The sequence below is a fragment of the Emys orbicularis genome, chromosome 8 (assembly GCF_028017835.1).
Source record: "Emys orbicularis isolate rEmyOrb1 chromosome 8, rEmyOrb1.hap1, whole genome shotgun sequence".
Taxonomy (NCBI): domain Eukaryota; kingdom Metazoa; phylum Chordata; order Testudines; family Emydidae; genus Emys; species Emys orbicularis.
Window position 1 is genome coordinate 57,479,024 of NC_088690.1, and position 14,935 is coordinate 57,493,958.

General features: G+C 49.7%; 1 protein-coding gene across 3 annotated transcripts in view; it reads right to left on the reverse strand.

The window, feature by feature from the left end:
* Nucleotides 1–761: 761 nt before the first annotated feature.
* Nucleotides 762–14,935, reverse strand: part of CACNA1E (calcium voltage-gated channel subunit alpha1 E) — a 210,875-nt gene continuing 196,701 nt past the window's right edge. For 2 of the 3 annotated variants that reach the window (XM_065409005.1, XM_065409003.1), the window contains 7 exons: nucleotides 12,963–13,070; nucleotides 12,275–12,375; nucleotides 11,754–11,860; nucleotides 10,409–10,517; nucleotides 5,617–5,797; nucleotides 3,141–3,331; nucleotides 762–1,301 (listed from right to left, as the gene is read on the reverse strand). In XM_065409005.1, coding sequence (XP_065265077.1) covers nucleotides 762–1,301; nucleotides 3,141–3,331; nucleotides 5,617–5,797; nucleotides 10,409–10,517; nucleotides 11,754–11,860; nucleotides 12,275–12,375; nucleotides 12,963–13,070 — 1,337 coding nt within the window. Of the gene's footprint in view, nucleotides 1,302–3,140; nucleotides 3,332–5,616; nucleotides 5,798–7,866; nucleotides 7,996–10,408; nucleotides 10,518–11,753; nucleotides 11,861–12,274; nucleotides 12,376–12,962; nucleotides 13,071–14,935 lie in introns of all 3 variants that reach the window. The other variant, XM_065409006.1, reaches the window with a different exon arrangement.

The following is a 14,935-nucleotide window of genomic DNA, read 5'->3' on the forward strand; positions in this document are numbered from 1 at the left end:
CGTATATATACACACACACACCTATAGTTCTCAGTATATAAATAATATATGTACGAGCAAGGTGGTTACGTTCAGCAGCATTGCCCCCAGCCCCTCCTCCCACAATCTCCCCATGGTACAAGCCGTTTTGTTTTGGTTTCACCTGAACCCATCCCCTCCCACCATGCACAGCAGCGGCTGGCTGTCCGCTGGGCCCCGGGGCCACCGCCTGCCCCCACCCCACCTTCCTCCTGGCAGTTTTGTCACTAATGCATCTGGGAAGCAAACCAAAAGCCACGGGCAGCACAAGAGAACCCCAGTGATGGTGTCCGTTTCTCTGGAAGGGCCCCGCATCTGTCTCGATCCTCCCACTCCGACTTCCCAAGGGAAAAATGAAACATGCCCAAAGCCGCCTGCTGGGATCTTTTGCCAAGCTTCAAGGGACCAAGGCAAATACAAATAAATCTCAGGGTCCTGGCTGCTTTCTGCTGAGTTTTGCTTGGCAGCGGATCCACCCTCTGGTTTCCCATAGGCATAAAGTCCTGTTTTGCTTGGGAGGGGCATTTCCATGGTTTCCACACTCATCCCACTGGTGCCTGAGCCTTACTGGACCAGAGGCGTGCAAGCGAATCAAATGCTTCTTTGTGCAGAAAAAAGGGGGGGAGGGGTCAGCGGGTTCAAATTTTTTTTGTACAAAGATTTTATTTCTCCTGCATTTGATTTTGGGTTCGTTTCATTCCCACGCGTGGCGAAGAGCATGCAACAGAGGGAGGGAGCGGCCTCTAGCACTTGTCATCTTCTTCCGTATCACTTAGCACGTCGATGCTAGCCCCACACATCACCCCCTGCGCCGCCCCTCTCCTCCTTCTCCTGTAGTGCCCGTTGGGCATCTGCCAGCCATGCCGCAAAGGAGGGGCTGACCCAATGGTGTTGGAGCGGCCAAGGCTGGTGGCGACAGCAGCCTCAAAGGTGAGCGTCTCCTCCTCGCCGCAGTCTGAGGCATGGGAGTCGTCATGCAGGGCCAGGTATGGCTCCGAGATGTAGCGCTGGGGGGTGGAGTGCCGGCTCTGCTTTCCCTGCGGACAGCTGGAAGACTCGGTCAGGCAGGTGTCATTCGTCTCCAGCGCCTGGGAGAATAGAGGGGACCCCCCCCCACTCTCATCGGGTTGTGGGGAGGTGTCACCGGGGTGCCGCATCATGGAGGCATAAGAGAGGAGCGGCCGTGGCTTCGGGGGGACCGGAGGGAGTTGCCGGCGACCTCGTCTCGGGGTGCTGGTGTCAGATATAGAGGGGATGGAGCTTTCACTCAGGGAGCCCGTGCCCTGCAAAATGGAAGGAGACAAACACGTGTACAGTACAGCTGGGATGGGATGGTTTGGTCAAAAGCTGCATCCTGCCCCTTCAGAAGCCCCTGATGAAAAGCAATCTCTCCATGGCTGTGTCTTCCCTAGGAGATGAGGTGTCTTCTTAACTCCAGTTAGCCACGGGGGAGCCTGGTCTTGAACTCAACCTGCAAACTCCTATGAATACTCCAATCTGCTTTGTCTTCACGGGGATTTTACCTTGAGTTACACCTGGGCTACATCTAAAATTCCTCACTACATTACTCAGGGCTGTGAAAAATGTCACTCCCTATGCAATGGAGTTAGATCAACCTAAACCCACTGTAGACACCGCTAGGTCGATGGAAGAATTCTGGTGATGCAGGGAAGCATCTACACTACAGTAGCAGCGCTGCAGCAGTGCCCCTGTAGTGTAGACACACCCATAGCTAACTCGAGTTAAGAACACAATGGCTATGTCTACATCAAACCACTGCAGCTGCATCGCTGTAGTGCTTCAGTGTAGCCAATCACTACAGAGACAGGAGGGGTTCTCCCATCGGTGTAGCTAATCCACTTCCCTGAGAGGCGGTAGCTAGGCTGATGGAAGAATTCTTCTGTCGACCTAGCACTGTCTACACCAGGCATTGGGTCGGCTTGACTATGTCTTTGAGGGGTGAGAATTTTTCACACCCCTTAGAGACATAGCTATGCCGATGTAGCTCTTCAGCATAGACCAGCTCCTAGTGAAGACGGCCTCAGGAGATCGGAACAGAGTAAACGGAGGTGGAAACTGCCTCAGCTGCTCCCACTTTCCTTCAGTGATCTCACAATGGTGTGCATTGGGCCTCACAATCATCCATTTGTGCATTCACAGTCCTACACTTGTTGCATCACAAAAGTGCACCGGCAAGGCCAGGGACGGACGTCTGCAACCCCACATGGTGTCAGTGGTAATTAATGGTGTTCTCAAACACACTGACAAAGAAACTGTTCACATGAACAGGCCTGATTCTCCCCTGCCGTGCTGTTTGGGCAGCTGTTTGCACTAGTGCAAAAGGGGTGTCAAATACTACCAAGAAGAATGGTACCATTTCACACCCACGTATCATGGGTGTAAATGATTGGACAAGGGGCAAAGCTGTGGAGAAGCTGGGCCTGTGTCTTTTTTTTGGGGGGGGGGCAGATGATATGGAAGAAAAGGCAAAAAACCCTTAGACTTAAACAGGGGTGGGTTGAATGTGGCTGGGGCTCCTCTGGCAAAGAGCCATATGGAGGGATGGTGACTGTTCCTCAGCTACTGGTAGCACTGCAATAAGCTTTCTAGCTGATGGCACTTGGCATAGGACCTGGTACTATTAACATCACCACCACCAGTTCCCTGCTAGATTTACAGAAGAGGCACTGTGGTTTCACAACGGCACTAGGATAACACAATAACACCCAGTGTGCTCTAGTGGATAGAGCCCTGAACGGGGACTCAGGCATCCTGTTCCAGGCTCTGTGACCTAGGTCACGTCACCTGTCTGTGCCCATGTTTCCCCTCCCACCGATTGTCTGTCCTGTCTAATTACTTTGGAAGCTCTTGGAGGCAGAGTCTGTCTCTCGTTATGTGTTTGCACAGCACCCAGCACAATGGGGCTCCAGTGGCAGGTAGGGCTTTTCAGCACTACCGTAATATACAGAATAACTGACCAATGGCTGCCTAACCCCAGAGATAGGAGTGCAGGGATCTCAGTGTTTTTGCAGATTTCTGGGGGGAATGATTGCTTGCCTCCATTCCTGCCCCAGGATCTCTGCCTGGAACAATGGTGTTTGGGCTGCTGGTTTCATCCCTACCTGCCTGTTTGGCGTCTGTGACCTGCCCTCGCTGGGTGACCTGGACTGGCGCCGGACAGGAGACTCGCCATCTGCCTGCGGACTCCTCTCCTCCGAGTTGCAGCGGGAGATGTCCGGGGACAGCAGGTGCTTGCGTTCTTTGGATCGCCCTCGTTCTCTTCCGCCCGAGCGATGTGTCTCAGATCTGTGGCCTGGGGAGGACAAAGTCAAACTGTAAGGCTCCCCAGTGGGACACCTGCTGCAATTTGTTCAAAGTGGGGGTCCAGAGATCACAACCACGCTAGGAGGGTGCTGTCGTCTTAATTCTAATGTCCAGAGCTCCCTCTCTCTCATACTCTCTCCATCCTGCTAACCCAACACTTCCTCTAGGCCAGGCAGGTGAGGGGCTGTCCCCATGCCTAGGATCCTGTAAGAGCTCCCTCTGCCTCATCAAAGGAAGAGTGTATCTCTACTGCCTAGTATCTTCTTACACCCTCCTCTTCCCCCTAAGCAAAGTGCTTGTGACAGCCGTTGAGATTTCCTTCAGTCTGCGGTGGCTCTGGTCATAGCATGGAAATTGCTCCCCTCTGGATAGTTAATGACCTCTTTCCTTGGGGCTGACAAAGTCTTTCTCCTTCCTCCTTCTCCAGAGCGTCAGTGCATCCTCTGACACCATGGACCACTTTCTCCTCCTGCGGCACCTTCTGAACTGTACAGCTCCCTCCTACAATGGCTCTGCTCTCGTTTTATTAGGCTCTTTCCTCTCTGTCTCTGGTGGTGACTCCTCCTGTGTCAAGACACCACCTTGACTGAGCCCCAGAAGGCTCAATTCTCAGCCTGCTGCTGTTCTGTGACTTCTCCTTCTCAGTCAACTTATCTCCACCTTTATGCTTCCCTGCAGCACCACTTTCAGCTGGATGGAACTGTCAGTGGATTGTGAGCCCCATCCCATGTACTTTCGACTTGTCTGAACCAAGTAAACCCCAGGACTCTGTCACAGCTTCTTTCAGGGGAACGCCTGGCCATCCTCAAACACAACTCTACCTCCCGCCTTCTTGGCACAGACCTCCCATTTGCCTCCACTGCCTGTAATCTTAGCATCTGAACTTTCCTTCTCCTCCCACATCTCCCATTCCTGTAAACCTGCCCATCACAGCTCCGCAACGATGCCAATGCAAGCTACTGCCTCACTTTCAGCTGAAATTCTCATCCATGCATGAGCCATGGCAACTCTCTTCTCCATGGCTTTGTCAAGCCCCATCTCACCAGACTCCAGGAGGCGCAGAATGCTGCAGCCCTGTCTCCGTACAGTTCCACTGACTCCCCGGTCACATCAGGATCCAGTTCACACCTAGTTCTCAAGTCTTCTACGGACTGACTCCAGCTTAGCTTACAGACCTGATTTCTCTCTACTTCTCACTCCCTCTTGGGACAGCTCATGGATATACACCAAACGATTTTGCCATTTTGTTTTGGCCCATCCCTGCATAGACCCCTCTTCTCCTTCACCTAAACAGCACTTGCCAATCAGAAAGCCAGTGGCACCAAACTCAACTGGTGCTGCAGTGAATCCTTTGCACGTATAGTGGGAGCCAGAGTTGAGGATCTGCAGCCACTCATGTAAGGCAGGGATGGCAAACTTATACCACTGCCAATCCTGATGCTGCCTGGGACAGGGGACGGATGGCACTGCTGCTGTAGAAGAGGGCTGGTGGCTCAGCACAACTCCTGTACATGCTGCTGACGGTGTGAAGGAGCAACAGGAAACCAGGATGGGGGTGGCCTCCTTCAGGGTCAGAGGAAGAACACCCCACAACGAGTAGAGCTGAGCCAGATGGACACTGGAGCAAGGGTCTGGTTGGTAGCCCAATCATAGGGACCTGAGTCTGAGATGTTTTGTGGCCCACCCCAGCTGGAGGAATGCTGGACCGCAGTGGGAGGGACCCCAGGCCAAGACCCAAACATGGGACACCAGGTGTCCTGCTGCAGCTGTTCTGGCACCTTGTTTTGACAACTCTTGGACTGCGGGTGTAACTCTTATAGAACACTATTCTTCCCTGGTCTGCCCACTGCCCCCTCTACTTGTCCAGCCCCCGCCGCTTTTCTGTCATCTCCACACCTGGTACAAGGTAGCCTTCCTCTTTGCAGCTCCTGCATCTCTCTGGCTCATGGACTCTCCATCTATTTTCAGATTTCATAAAAATATATGTCTCCCTTGCCCATGTTTCTTAGCAGCTCCCTCCCCTCCTTGCTCCTTGTGGAACTCTCCAAATGTATAATTTAATCCTGTATACTGTCCTAGGGCACATCTTGCATGAGAAGAGCAATGCATGATGATAAAGCTGGATTGGATTGGACTTCTAGTTCTTTACCATTGTCTTTGGGCGGAGTGCCCCACGACTCTGCCATACCCAATAGTAATACTGAAGCGCCGACTGCAGAAAGTAGTGAATTACTCACCCGAATTACTTGTATTCTGGGAAAGAACCCCCCTCACCTGAGTCTGCATTCAGGCGGCGAGCAGACAGCTGCAGCGAGGAGTGGTAACTGCGCCGGCGCGACTTGTACGTGTTTTCACTGCTTCGCTCCATGGAGAACTCATCCAGCCAGGAGCTGTTAGGACGCTTGTCCCGGATGGTGGAGAATGATCGTCTCATAGAGCTCGTGTCTGTAACCACCTGGAAATGCACCCCATGGGATGATTAATGGAAGTCAGCAGCAGCAGCAGGGGGAGGCAGATGGACCACTCCGAAGTCAAGGTGTCTAATATCAGAGAAAGACTAGTACAGTCTCTCCTGCTCAGACACTTTCCAGGAGGGAATGCAGGAAATTTAACAGCAAAGGCTCCAGAGCTGCTCCAGCATCTATCACTGAATTAAAAAGCTAGGGCCAGATTCTCACCTGGTGTCAATCAGCACAGAAAAAGGAAGAGCATAGGAAATTCAAAAGGGAAGAGAAAGGAAAGCTCCTATTGGCTTATTTGCTCCCATGTCTCTCTCCTTTTCAATGTATTTGCGTAACTACTGCCATATTTCCATGTACTTCTCCTGGGCCTGTCCCCTTCTCACCAGCCCACCATCCTGTCCTTCATCTCCTGCCCCTTCCCCATCTGCCCTCACTCTCTCTTGTTGCTCTCATAGCCGACTACCTGCCCTTCTAACTTTATTCACTCTCCATATCCTTCACCTCCTTACACCATTTCTCCTCCATCCCTCCTTCCCTTCTGCCACCTTATTCCTCCCCATTCCCTCTTCTCTCTCATCTCGAAGGATCCTTTACAGTTTCCATGCTTCCCCTCCTTTCACCATTTCCTTCCCCTCCTGTAATCCATCCCTTGTTCTCTCCACTCTTGTCTTCTCTTGTTCTTTGCTGCCCATCAGTTGCCCCTGCTTGTATTTTTTCTTGCCTTACCTCATCTGCTTTTCCCTTCTCCATCTTTGGATCCATTCTTTTCCTTCCCTTCTCTCTCCCACCCAATCCCCTCTCCTTGTATTTCTCTCCCTATCTCTTCTTGTGCCTTCTTTCTGACTTGCTTCCTGCCGCCTCCCCTTGCTTCTCGTGCGTTTTTCCCTTTGAAACAAAGCTATTTCCTTCCATTTCCCTCCAGTCCCTCGGTGCTGTTGCCATGTTGCCTCCCATCCCCACACTGTGTTCAGCCACTCCTCCCAGAGGTAGTCAGTCCCCTCTGTGCCTGATGGTAGAGCAGCTTCTGCATCCATTTGGACTGTCTCAGCCTATTTGGGGATGGTCGGGCAGGCAGTATTTGGGAAAGATACAACAAAGACATCCATTACCAGGTGCCAAATTACCAGTTCACTCAGTAGCATCAGCACAGAAAAGTTCTCCTTATCTCCCCACTCCCCAAATGGCCACTGTAGACAAGCAATGTGGATTTAACCCAAGGAGAATACTAGGAACATTGCATCCCACCCCCTTTGGCACGGAAGGGCCTGTTAATACTGTCCCCGCTACTGAAGAAATATGAGGTCCTGATACTCCATGCCAAAGGGTTATGAAAACAACCCAAGTAAAGCTTTCATGTCTCGGTCAAAACAGAATACGAGACAAACAGACAGAAAAACCAGGCAGACAAACGAAGAGATGGAGCATGGCCCAGACTGATCAGGACAGACTGCCCAGGGCCAGACAAGTGTGCATGTGTTTCAGGACAACGGCAGAAGAAGGAAAGCAGAAGTTGGGTAATTGTCAGTACAAATATTTCTCAGGTGGGGAGGGATACTTTGAAAATGTTGCATGTTGAATGAAACACCAATGAACCAGTCCTGCTGAACGATAATGGGGGTAGGCTAGGGGGAGCAGAAGGATGGTCCAGTGGTTTGGGTTCTATCTTGGGAGACCCGGGTTCCATTCCCTGGTCTACCACAGGCTTCCTGTGTGACCTTGGGCAAGTCTCTCTGTGCCTCAGTTCATCATCTGTACAATGGGGATAATAGCATCACCCTGCCTCCCAGGGGTGTTGTTAGGATAACTGCGGTACAGACTGGGGGGTGCTCAGGTACAGTAGGAATAGGGGCCATGTCATCCCCTAAGATAGACTGTTTCCCAATGCCATCCAGATAGAGACCCGCTGGAAAAGCACTAGCAATACCTAGCACACCGCACTAGGGCCTGGCAGTGCAGCACTAAACATCTCACAGGGAAAAATATGGGCTCTCTTTTCATATCAGATAGCTACAGCCATGTACTTCCACTTCTGCTTGTCCGGCTATGGTTTCGCTTGTGTTACCTGGGGATCCACAGTCAGGCGTGGCATGGAGGAGGCCCTCCCAGATACAGCGCGCTCCTGAGTGTCCACGGGGAGATAGTTGCCACGGTTAGAGGGCTGCACGCTTTGAAACTCTCTAACCTCTGGCTCCTGGAAATAAACACACAGCCAAGCTCGTGGGATTTTGTTTGATTAGGTCACCACTCCTCTCCTGCCAATGTCTGTGCTCCTGTTGGACTGGGAACCACTTGACAGGAGGGGAACCTGCCTCTTTCAAATCTCAGGAACAGAGTGCAGTTTTTTGGTTGGCCAAACACTGAGAATGGCTGGATTCAGTATTAATAGCAGTTTCAGTCTCAGGCTCCATTACAGAGACCCAGCTCACAGGTTCCTGCCCTGGCTGAGACCTAGGCAAACTTCACTACTTTTTTATTTTAGCAATGAGAGAAGGAAAACCAAGACTGATTTTTCTAGGTCCCTGGAATATCTACCCTTCTACTGCTTAGTTTTCTTTTATTTCCTTTTTTTAAGCTTGCAGAATCTTTTCTGTTTTGATTTTCTAAAAGGTTATTCCAGTCATGTCCAAGTTAAATGAATCAGAAAGGGCTCAATGTCATATCTGTATATTTTGGTTAATTTCCGACTTTAAAAATCTCTTTTGTTTTGGTCAAAGAGGAAAAACGGAAGCAAGTGCTATTATTTTGGGTTGCCAGGAAGTGACATCAGATAGATGTGGGTCATCACTAGGAAGTGACAATAGAAGGGATGAATTCAGAGACCCCCTCCTTCATAGCCAGCAGTCTCCATGAAAGGTTGACCGGGAAGTTTCCATTTTTGGCTGAAGGGCTGAATTGTATGGAGAGGTGCCGTGTGTGATATACAGAATTCACAGAGATAGTGCTACAAACTCTGAGAAGCATACAAATCAGACTGGAAATGTACAGTGATACAACACTGCAGTCCAACAAGTGTAAGGGTGGTGCCCAATGCACACACGTGTACATATATACACATACACAGACACTAGTGCTGCTGACTGGAATGTGGGCATATGTGTATGTTCACGTTTGTGTGACACAGTTCAACAGTTCAGTTTTGATAATGGACACCAGCACTGACAACAAGATGAACACGAATCCCAAAGCAGCCGATACCATCGTTCAGCACAGGGTAACCCACTGAAATGAGTATTTAATAAAAGGAATCGACCTGTGAAGAAAAGGATAGTTTACTGCATTATATCAATCCATTGTACTACAGCATCACAAAGTCTTAGAGCACCTCCCAATCAGTGATATTTCCTGTGCACTCGTGTCCTGGGCCCGGAAACAGAGAGAGGAGGATCACTGGGCTGCTCAGACATTCTTTAGAAACATAGTTAACCAGCACCACGCACATGGCATCCTTAGTAGCTTGGATAAACATGTCGGGCCAGATTTGCAGCTGCTGTAAACTGGCATAGCTCCAATGGAGTCCTGCTGATTTACACCAGCTGGCCGTCTGGGTCCACCTCTCAATATGTGGTCTGGGTACATTTTGCATCTCCACAGTCCCTACAAACCAGGCCTGTGCACGATCTGAAACACACCAGGATGCGCTCAGAACGCTCGCGCGTGCTCAGTGCAGCCATACAAACACGGGCTCTCTCGTTCTCCCAAAAGACTACTGGACCACTTGTCACGTAGCCACAGGAGCCCACGCACTATACATGGGGGATGAAGCAGGGCCCTGAGAGTGCTGCATGCGTGAAGAGCCATCTGAAGCCCACCTGCTTTACAATGGAAGGACTCAAAGGTTAAAACCATGTTAAAAGCAATTCTAGAGAAGGATCTAGCATGAAATGGGTTTCCATATTCCTTTTATGTAGGGCCATCCTGGTGTGACCTATTTTAGGACCGGACCCAAACCCCACTTGAAGTCAATGAATGGAAATACTCTCATTAACTGCAGTGGGCTTTGGATCAGGCCCGTGGATAGGAATATATCTTAATTTGTTACAGTGGGTTCCAAAAGATAGTTAAGAGATCAGTGTTCTCCCTCTTTTGCTCCTGCTATTGATCCCCTATTGGCAGAAGCTGGCACATTGTGACCTTACAGTGTCAGTGACAAGAGATCCACACTTCCCACTGCCAAGCAGGAGGATGCTGTCAGAGAATTTGCTTCCCAAAATCAGGGTAGGGGTAGGGAAGTGGGAGGGGGGTGGAGAAAAGAAGTAGCAAGAGAGTTGGTATTATTGCTTGGACCAGTGGTTCTCAACCTGTGGCCCGCGCGCTGCTTGCGGTCCAATCAGCACAGAGCTGCAGCCCATGTGACATCCTCAGGGCCATACAGGTAGTATTGGATGCGGCCCACATAACTCGTTGTGGGCTGCATATGTGGCCCACAATGGAAACAGGTTGAGAACCACTGGACCCAAGAAGATTTTTGAGCGGTGTGCACGTGCATGGGACTGCCCACGCCCGCAGGATGGGGCAATAAAATTGGAACTACCTTTTGGAAACAGAGCAGGGCAGTGGTGCTGAGACCATAAACAAAGTACATTAAAGGCAGGACATTGGTTTACCAGAGATTGCTGCTCCTGGAACTGCCCATGTGTCGAATCCATACAAGCCAGTTGGAATATCTCTTGAGGAGAGAGTGGACTCAGCGATGGGTACCCACTCCGGCTGCTCCTGCAAAAATATTCCAACTTCAGAGAGAGAGAACAAATCTTCATGCTGCGATCACTGACGGCCTCTCTGACTTAAACCTCTTAAAGAGAAAAAGGTGACCTCATTTCACTCAGCACTGCATTCTCAAAGTTCTCCTGGCAAGAGGTGCTCCTTTGGTGGGTACGCTGTGAATTGAAATGAACAACTTCTCATCTCCCATACAAACTTCAACCTGGCATTGCTGAGTACTGTCCTGACAGCCGGCACTTCACTGAAAAGGGACAGCCGTTGTGCCACCTGCAATGTGGGAGCTCAGTGACAGTTCCAAAATGAGCCTCCACCTGGCGGTCATACTTGGCTGACAATCACAAGAGTTTTACTGTTCCTAGATTGGACATTTTGTTTCTCTGTGAAGTAGTCCAATTCTTTTGCAGCTAATGGTGGTGCAGCGGTACAGCGACGGCTTCCCCAGGGATGCCTGCGATTATGGGAATGGCATTACTAAAGTGACATGCACGTGCCTGGTGGTTGCATTGCCACCACGAGGATATTGGATGTATTGGGGGCTCTTCCTCCTCCTTTTCTGTGACACTAGACCAGTGGTTTTCAAACTTTTTGTATTGGTGACCCCTTTCACACAGCAAGTGTCTGAGTGTGACCCCCCCTTAAAGATAAAAATGGGGGGGTTAATTTAATTTAACGAGGGCTTGGGGCTGTCAGCCCAATGGAGTTGACAGCTCGCGACCCCCATGTAACCATTTTGTGACTCCCCCGTTTGCAAACCCCTGCTCTAGACCTTCATTTCCTTTGCTCTTATTAAAAAGATCCAAAATGAAACATTTGAAAAGTTTCCCAACTTTTTCAATTCATTGAACAGTCCGAGACATTTCAGGTTTGGTGCGCGAATGGAAATATTTTTCCAGTTTTTTGAAACTGCCAACGAACCGAAAAAACAGTTATTCTCACAGTTCTACGTCTATGTGGCTGGATATATGCTGATGCTGTCCATAGGCTGAAATGCAGCTCTTTGTGGTCCTTTGGTAACACTAATAAAAACACACCAGAAGTTCATACTTCTGCGTTCGTCCTACAATGATTGAGATGTTTCTGATAACTGCCAGGATTTCTTTTTCCCTTGGGCTCTGCCTACTACCCCTATCTGCACCTCCAGTGCCAGTCATTCAGGAAATAAAAGAATGTCTGTAGGAACAGAAACACCAGAGCAGATATGCTACAGGTATTAAGGGCTATACTTACAGGCCTGAAAGGGTGTCCTGCTGGAGGTAAGGCAAAGCTTTGGCATTAGAAAGGATCTCTGGAGGCAGAGATGAGGGCTCCATGCGCTGGAACATAGGGGCATTTTTCTGTAATAAAAAATAAACAGTCTGAGTCCGTTTAAAGTGCAAAACATTTCTGCTGCATAAAAAAAGAAATCCCTTGTACAGAAGGTTAAAAGCATGACAATGCTCCCCCTTTCTGAATCCATCTTCTGGACTGCTTTCTATCTGTCTAGTATAAACTCTACACTGCTATGAATACATTTGCTTTAAATCACCCACCTCTTCTTTTACCCATCATCTCCTTCACTCACCCATCCCTTAAATCTTCAGATGGTCACTGTCTTAGTGCTGTGCCAGCCACGTCGAGAATCTGTGTGTGGTCAGTATCTTGTCTAAAGGCCACATTGATACAGAATCCTCGCTCTGAAGGCGTCGTGAGCTCTCCGCTCTCCCCACAGCCAAAAAGCACCAGCCAACTCTTGCAGTGGTTGAACTCACCTGTTCCTCCAGCTGCTGTTTCTGCTTCTTTGCTTTGCTCTGCTTATAGTAGTCCATGATCATCATGGCTGCATATATTTTGCCTACCGTCAGGTCAGAAGCTGCAAGCATAAGAGGAATACTTTTATGTTAGCAGAATCAATAGGAGGGAAGGTCTGAAGACTTTATTGCCCACCCTTTGCGATCTCACGATACCCATCTTACTCTCCTGAGCCTTAAAAGACAAACTCTGTTCAGTGCTCTAGAAGAAATGGAATTAAAAGACCAAGTACTGTGGGTGGAAATCCCTCCAGATTTAGGACAGTCTGGAGGTGGACAGCTTAGAATCACAGTAATAAAACATTGGAGATACGCAGCCTCATCACACAGTTGCTGTAACACCATCAAAAGAAAGGGGGAACAAACAATCCCCCCCCCCCACACACACACACATATGGGTCAGAGGATCCCCCTGATCAAAGGGGTTTGATCTGAGAAGATCACTGCATGCTATTTATTTTTCAAGCGGGTCCAGGGTATTGGGGTGGAGCAAGGAGAAATTTTGCTTGTGTTAGAGAAAATCTCCTCTGGGCTTCTCCTTAAGCAACGAGCCGCTATTGCCATGTTTCTGTTCCTCTTGCTGGAGATGCCTCCCCCACCTTGGCATTGTGAGAAGTTGGCAGCAATGATGCAGAAGGAGGAGACTCACTTTTTGGCAGGGGCACTAGTACGTCCAGCATCTTCTGGGACAGGTGAGGCCAGATGGCCAGAATCTCCTTTTGCAGCTCCGAATCCAACTGCTGCCAGTCTGCACCGCCTGGAACACAGAGACAGAATGGGTCCACACAGACTACCGATGGGACAGACTGCAGGGAGGTCTTTATGGGTATGTCTACACTGAACATAAGCATGGCTGTACTGGGTCAGACCAATGGTCCATCTAGCCCAGTGTCCTGTCTGCCGACAGTGACCAATGCCAGATGCTTCAGAGGGAATGAACAGAACAGGCAGTCATTGAGTGATCCACCCCATTGTCCACTCTAGCTTCTCGCAATCAGAAGCTAGGGCCACCCAGAGCTTGAGGTTGTGTCCCTGACCATCCTGGCTAATAGCCATTGATAGACCTATCCTCCATGAACCAATCTAATTCTTTTTTGAACCCAGTTATACTTTTGGTCTTCACAACATCCCCTGGCAATGAGTTCCACAGATTGACCATGTGTTGTGGGAAGGAGTACTTCCTTTTGTTTTAAACCTGCTGCCTATTAATTTCATTGGGTGACCCCTGGTTCTTTTGTTATATGAAGGAGTAAATAACACTTCCTTATTCATTTTCTCCACACCATTCATGATTTTGTAGACTCTTATCATATCCCCACTGAGTCGTCTCCTTTTCAAGCTGGACAGTCCCAGTCTTTTTAATCTCTCTTCACATGGAAGCTGTTCCATACCCTTTATCATTTTTGTTGCCCTTCTCTGTACCTTTTCCAATTCTAATGTATCTTTTTTGAGATGGGATGACCAGAACTGCATGCAGTATTCAAGATGTGGGCATACCATGAATTTATATAGTGGCATTATATTTTCTGTCTTATTATCTATCCCAGTGGTCCCCAACCTTTTTTGTCTGGCGGGCGCCAGACGACGAGCCACGGAGGACCATGGCGGCGGACGAGCATCTGCCGAAATGCCGCCGACAAGCGGCGTCATCCAGAGGCGTCACCGGCGGGCGACATGGCACCTGCGGGCACCGCATTGGGGACCCCTAATCTATCCCTTTTCTAATGGTTCCTAACATTCTGTTAGCTTTTTTGACTGCTACTGCCATTAAAAACTCATGGCCAGCCTGTGCCAGTTGACTCAGGCTCATGGGACTCGGGCTAAGGAACTGTTTAATTGTGGTGTAAACATTCGGGCTCAGGCTGCAGCCTGGGCTCTAGGACCCTGTGAAGTGTGAGGCTCCCAGAGCTCGGGCTACAGCCCAAACCCAAATGTCTACACAGCAGTTAAACAGCCCCTTACCCCGAGCCCGAGTCAGCTGGCAGGGGCCAGCTGCTGGTGTCCAACTGCAGTGTAGACATACCCTATGAGTCCAGCTCCATGCCCTGGGCATAGCTGAACACAATCTTTTTCATCTTCAAAGTTAAGATGGATTTGCTTTTAAATGATATGGCACCATGCAGCCATAATTGGGAGAAAGAGCCACTACCAACAAGTGGCAACTCTGAATGGGAACATCCAATGGCATAAAGTGCTAGAAGGGAAATCTCATTCATAGAAAAGCCTCTCACCCAGTGCAGATCTCCCTTCCTCCATCCCCCACACACCTGCTGCTACCCCACTGTCTCTTCCTTTAAACTAAGTGCTGGTGAAAGTATTGACAGCCCGGGAGAACAGGGGTAACCCAGGCAGAGCCACTGCAAGCTCCCCTATATGGCCTTACCCACAGGCTTCAGATCTCACCTGGTGCAGCCACCTCTGGGATGAGAGGCTAATTCACCCCCCAGACCCATTCAGACCGTGGCCTCTCAGCTGAGGCTGTCAAGAATGGTGCCAGTTCATGCCAGATTTGCTGGTGACATGGATACTTCTCCACTGGGCCCGTGGCTGACAGCACCACTCCAGTTCACATTCACACAGGCCACCTGACAGTTGTGAAATGGGGATGGCTTTCGGTCTCTT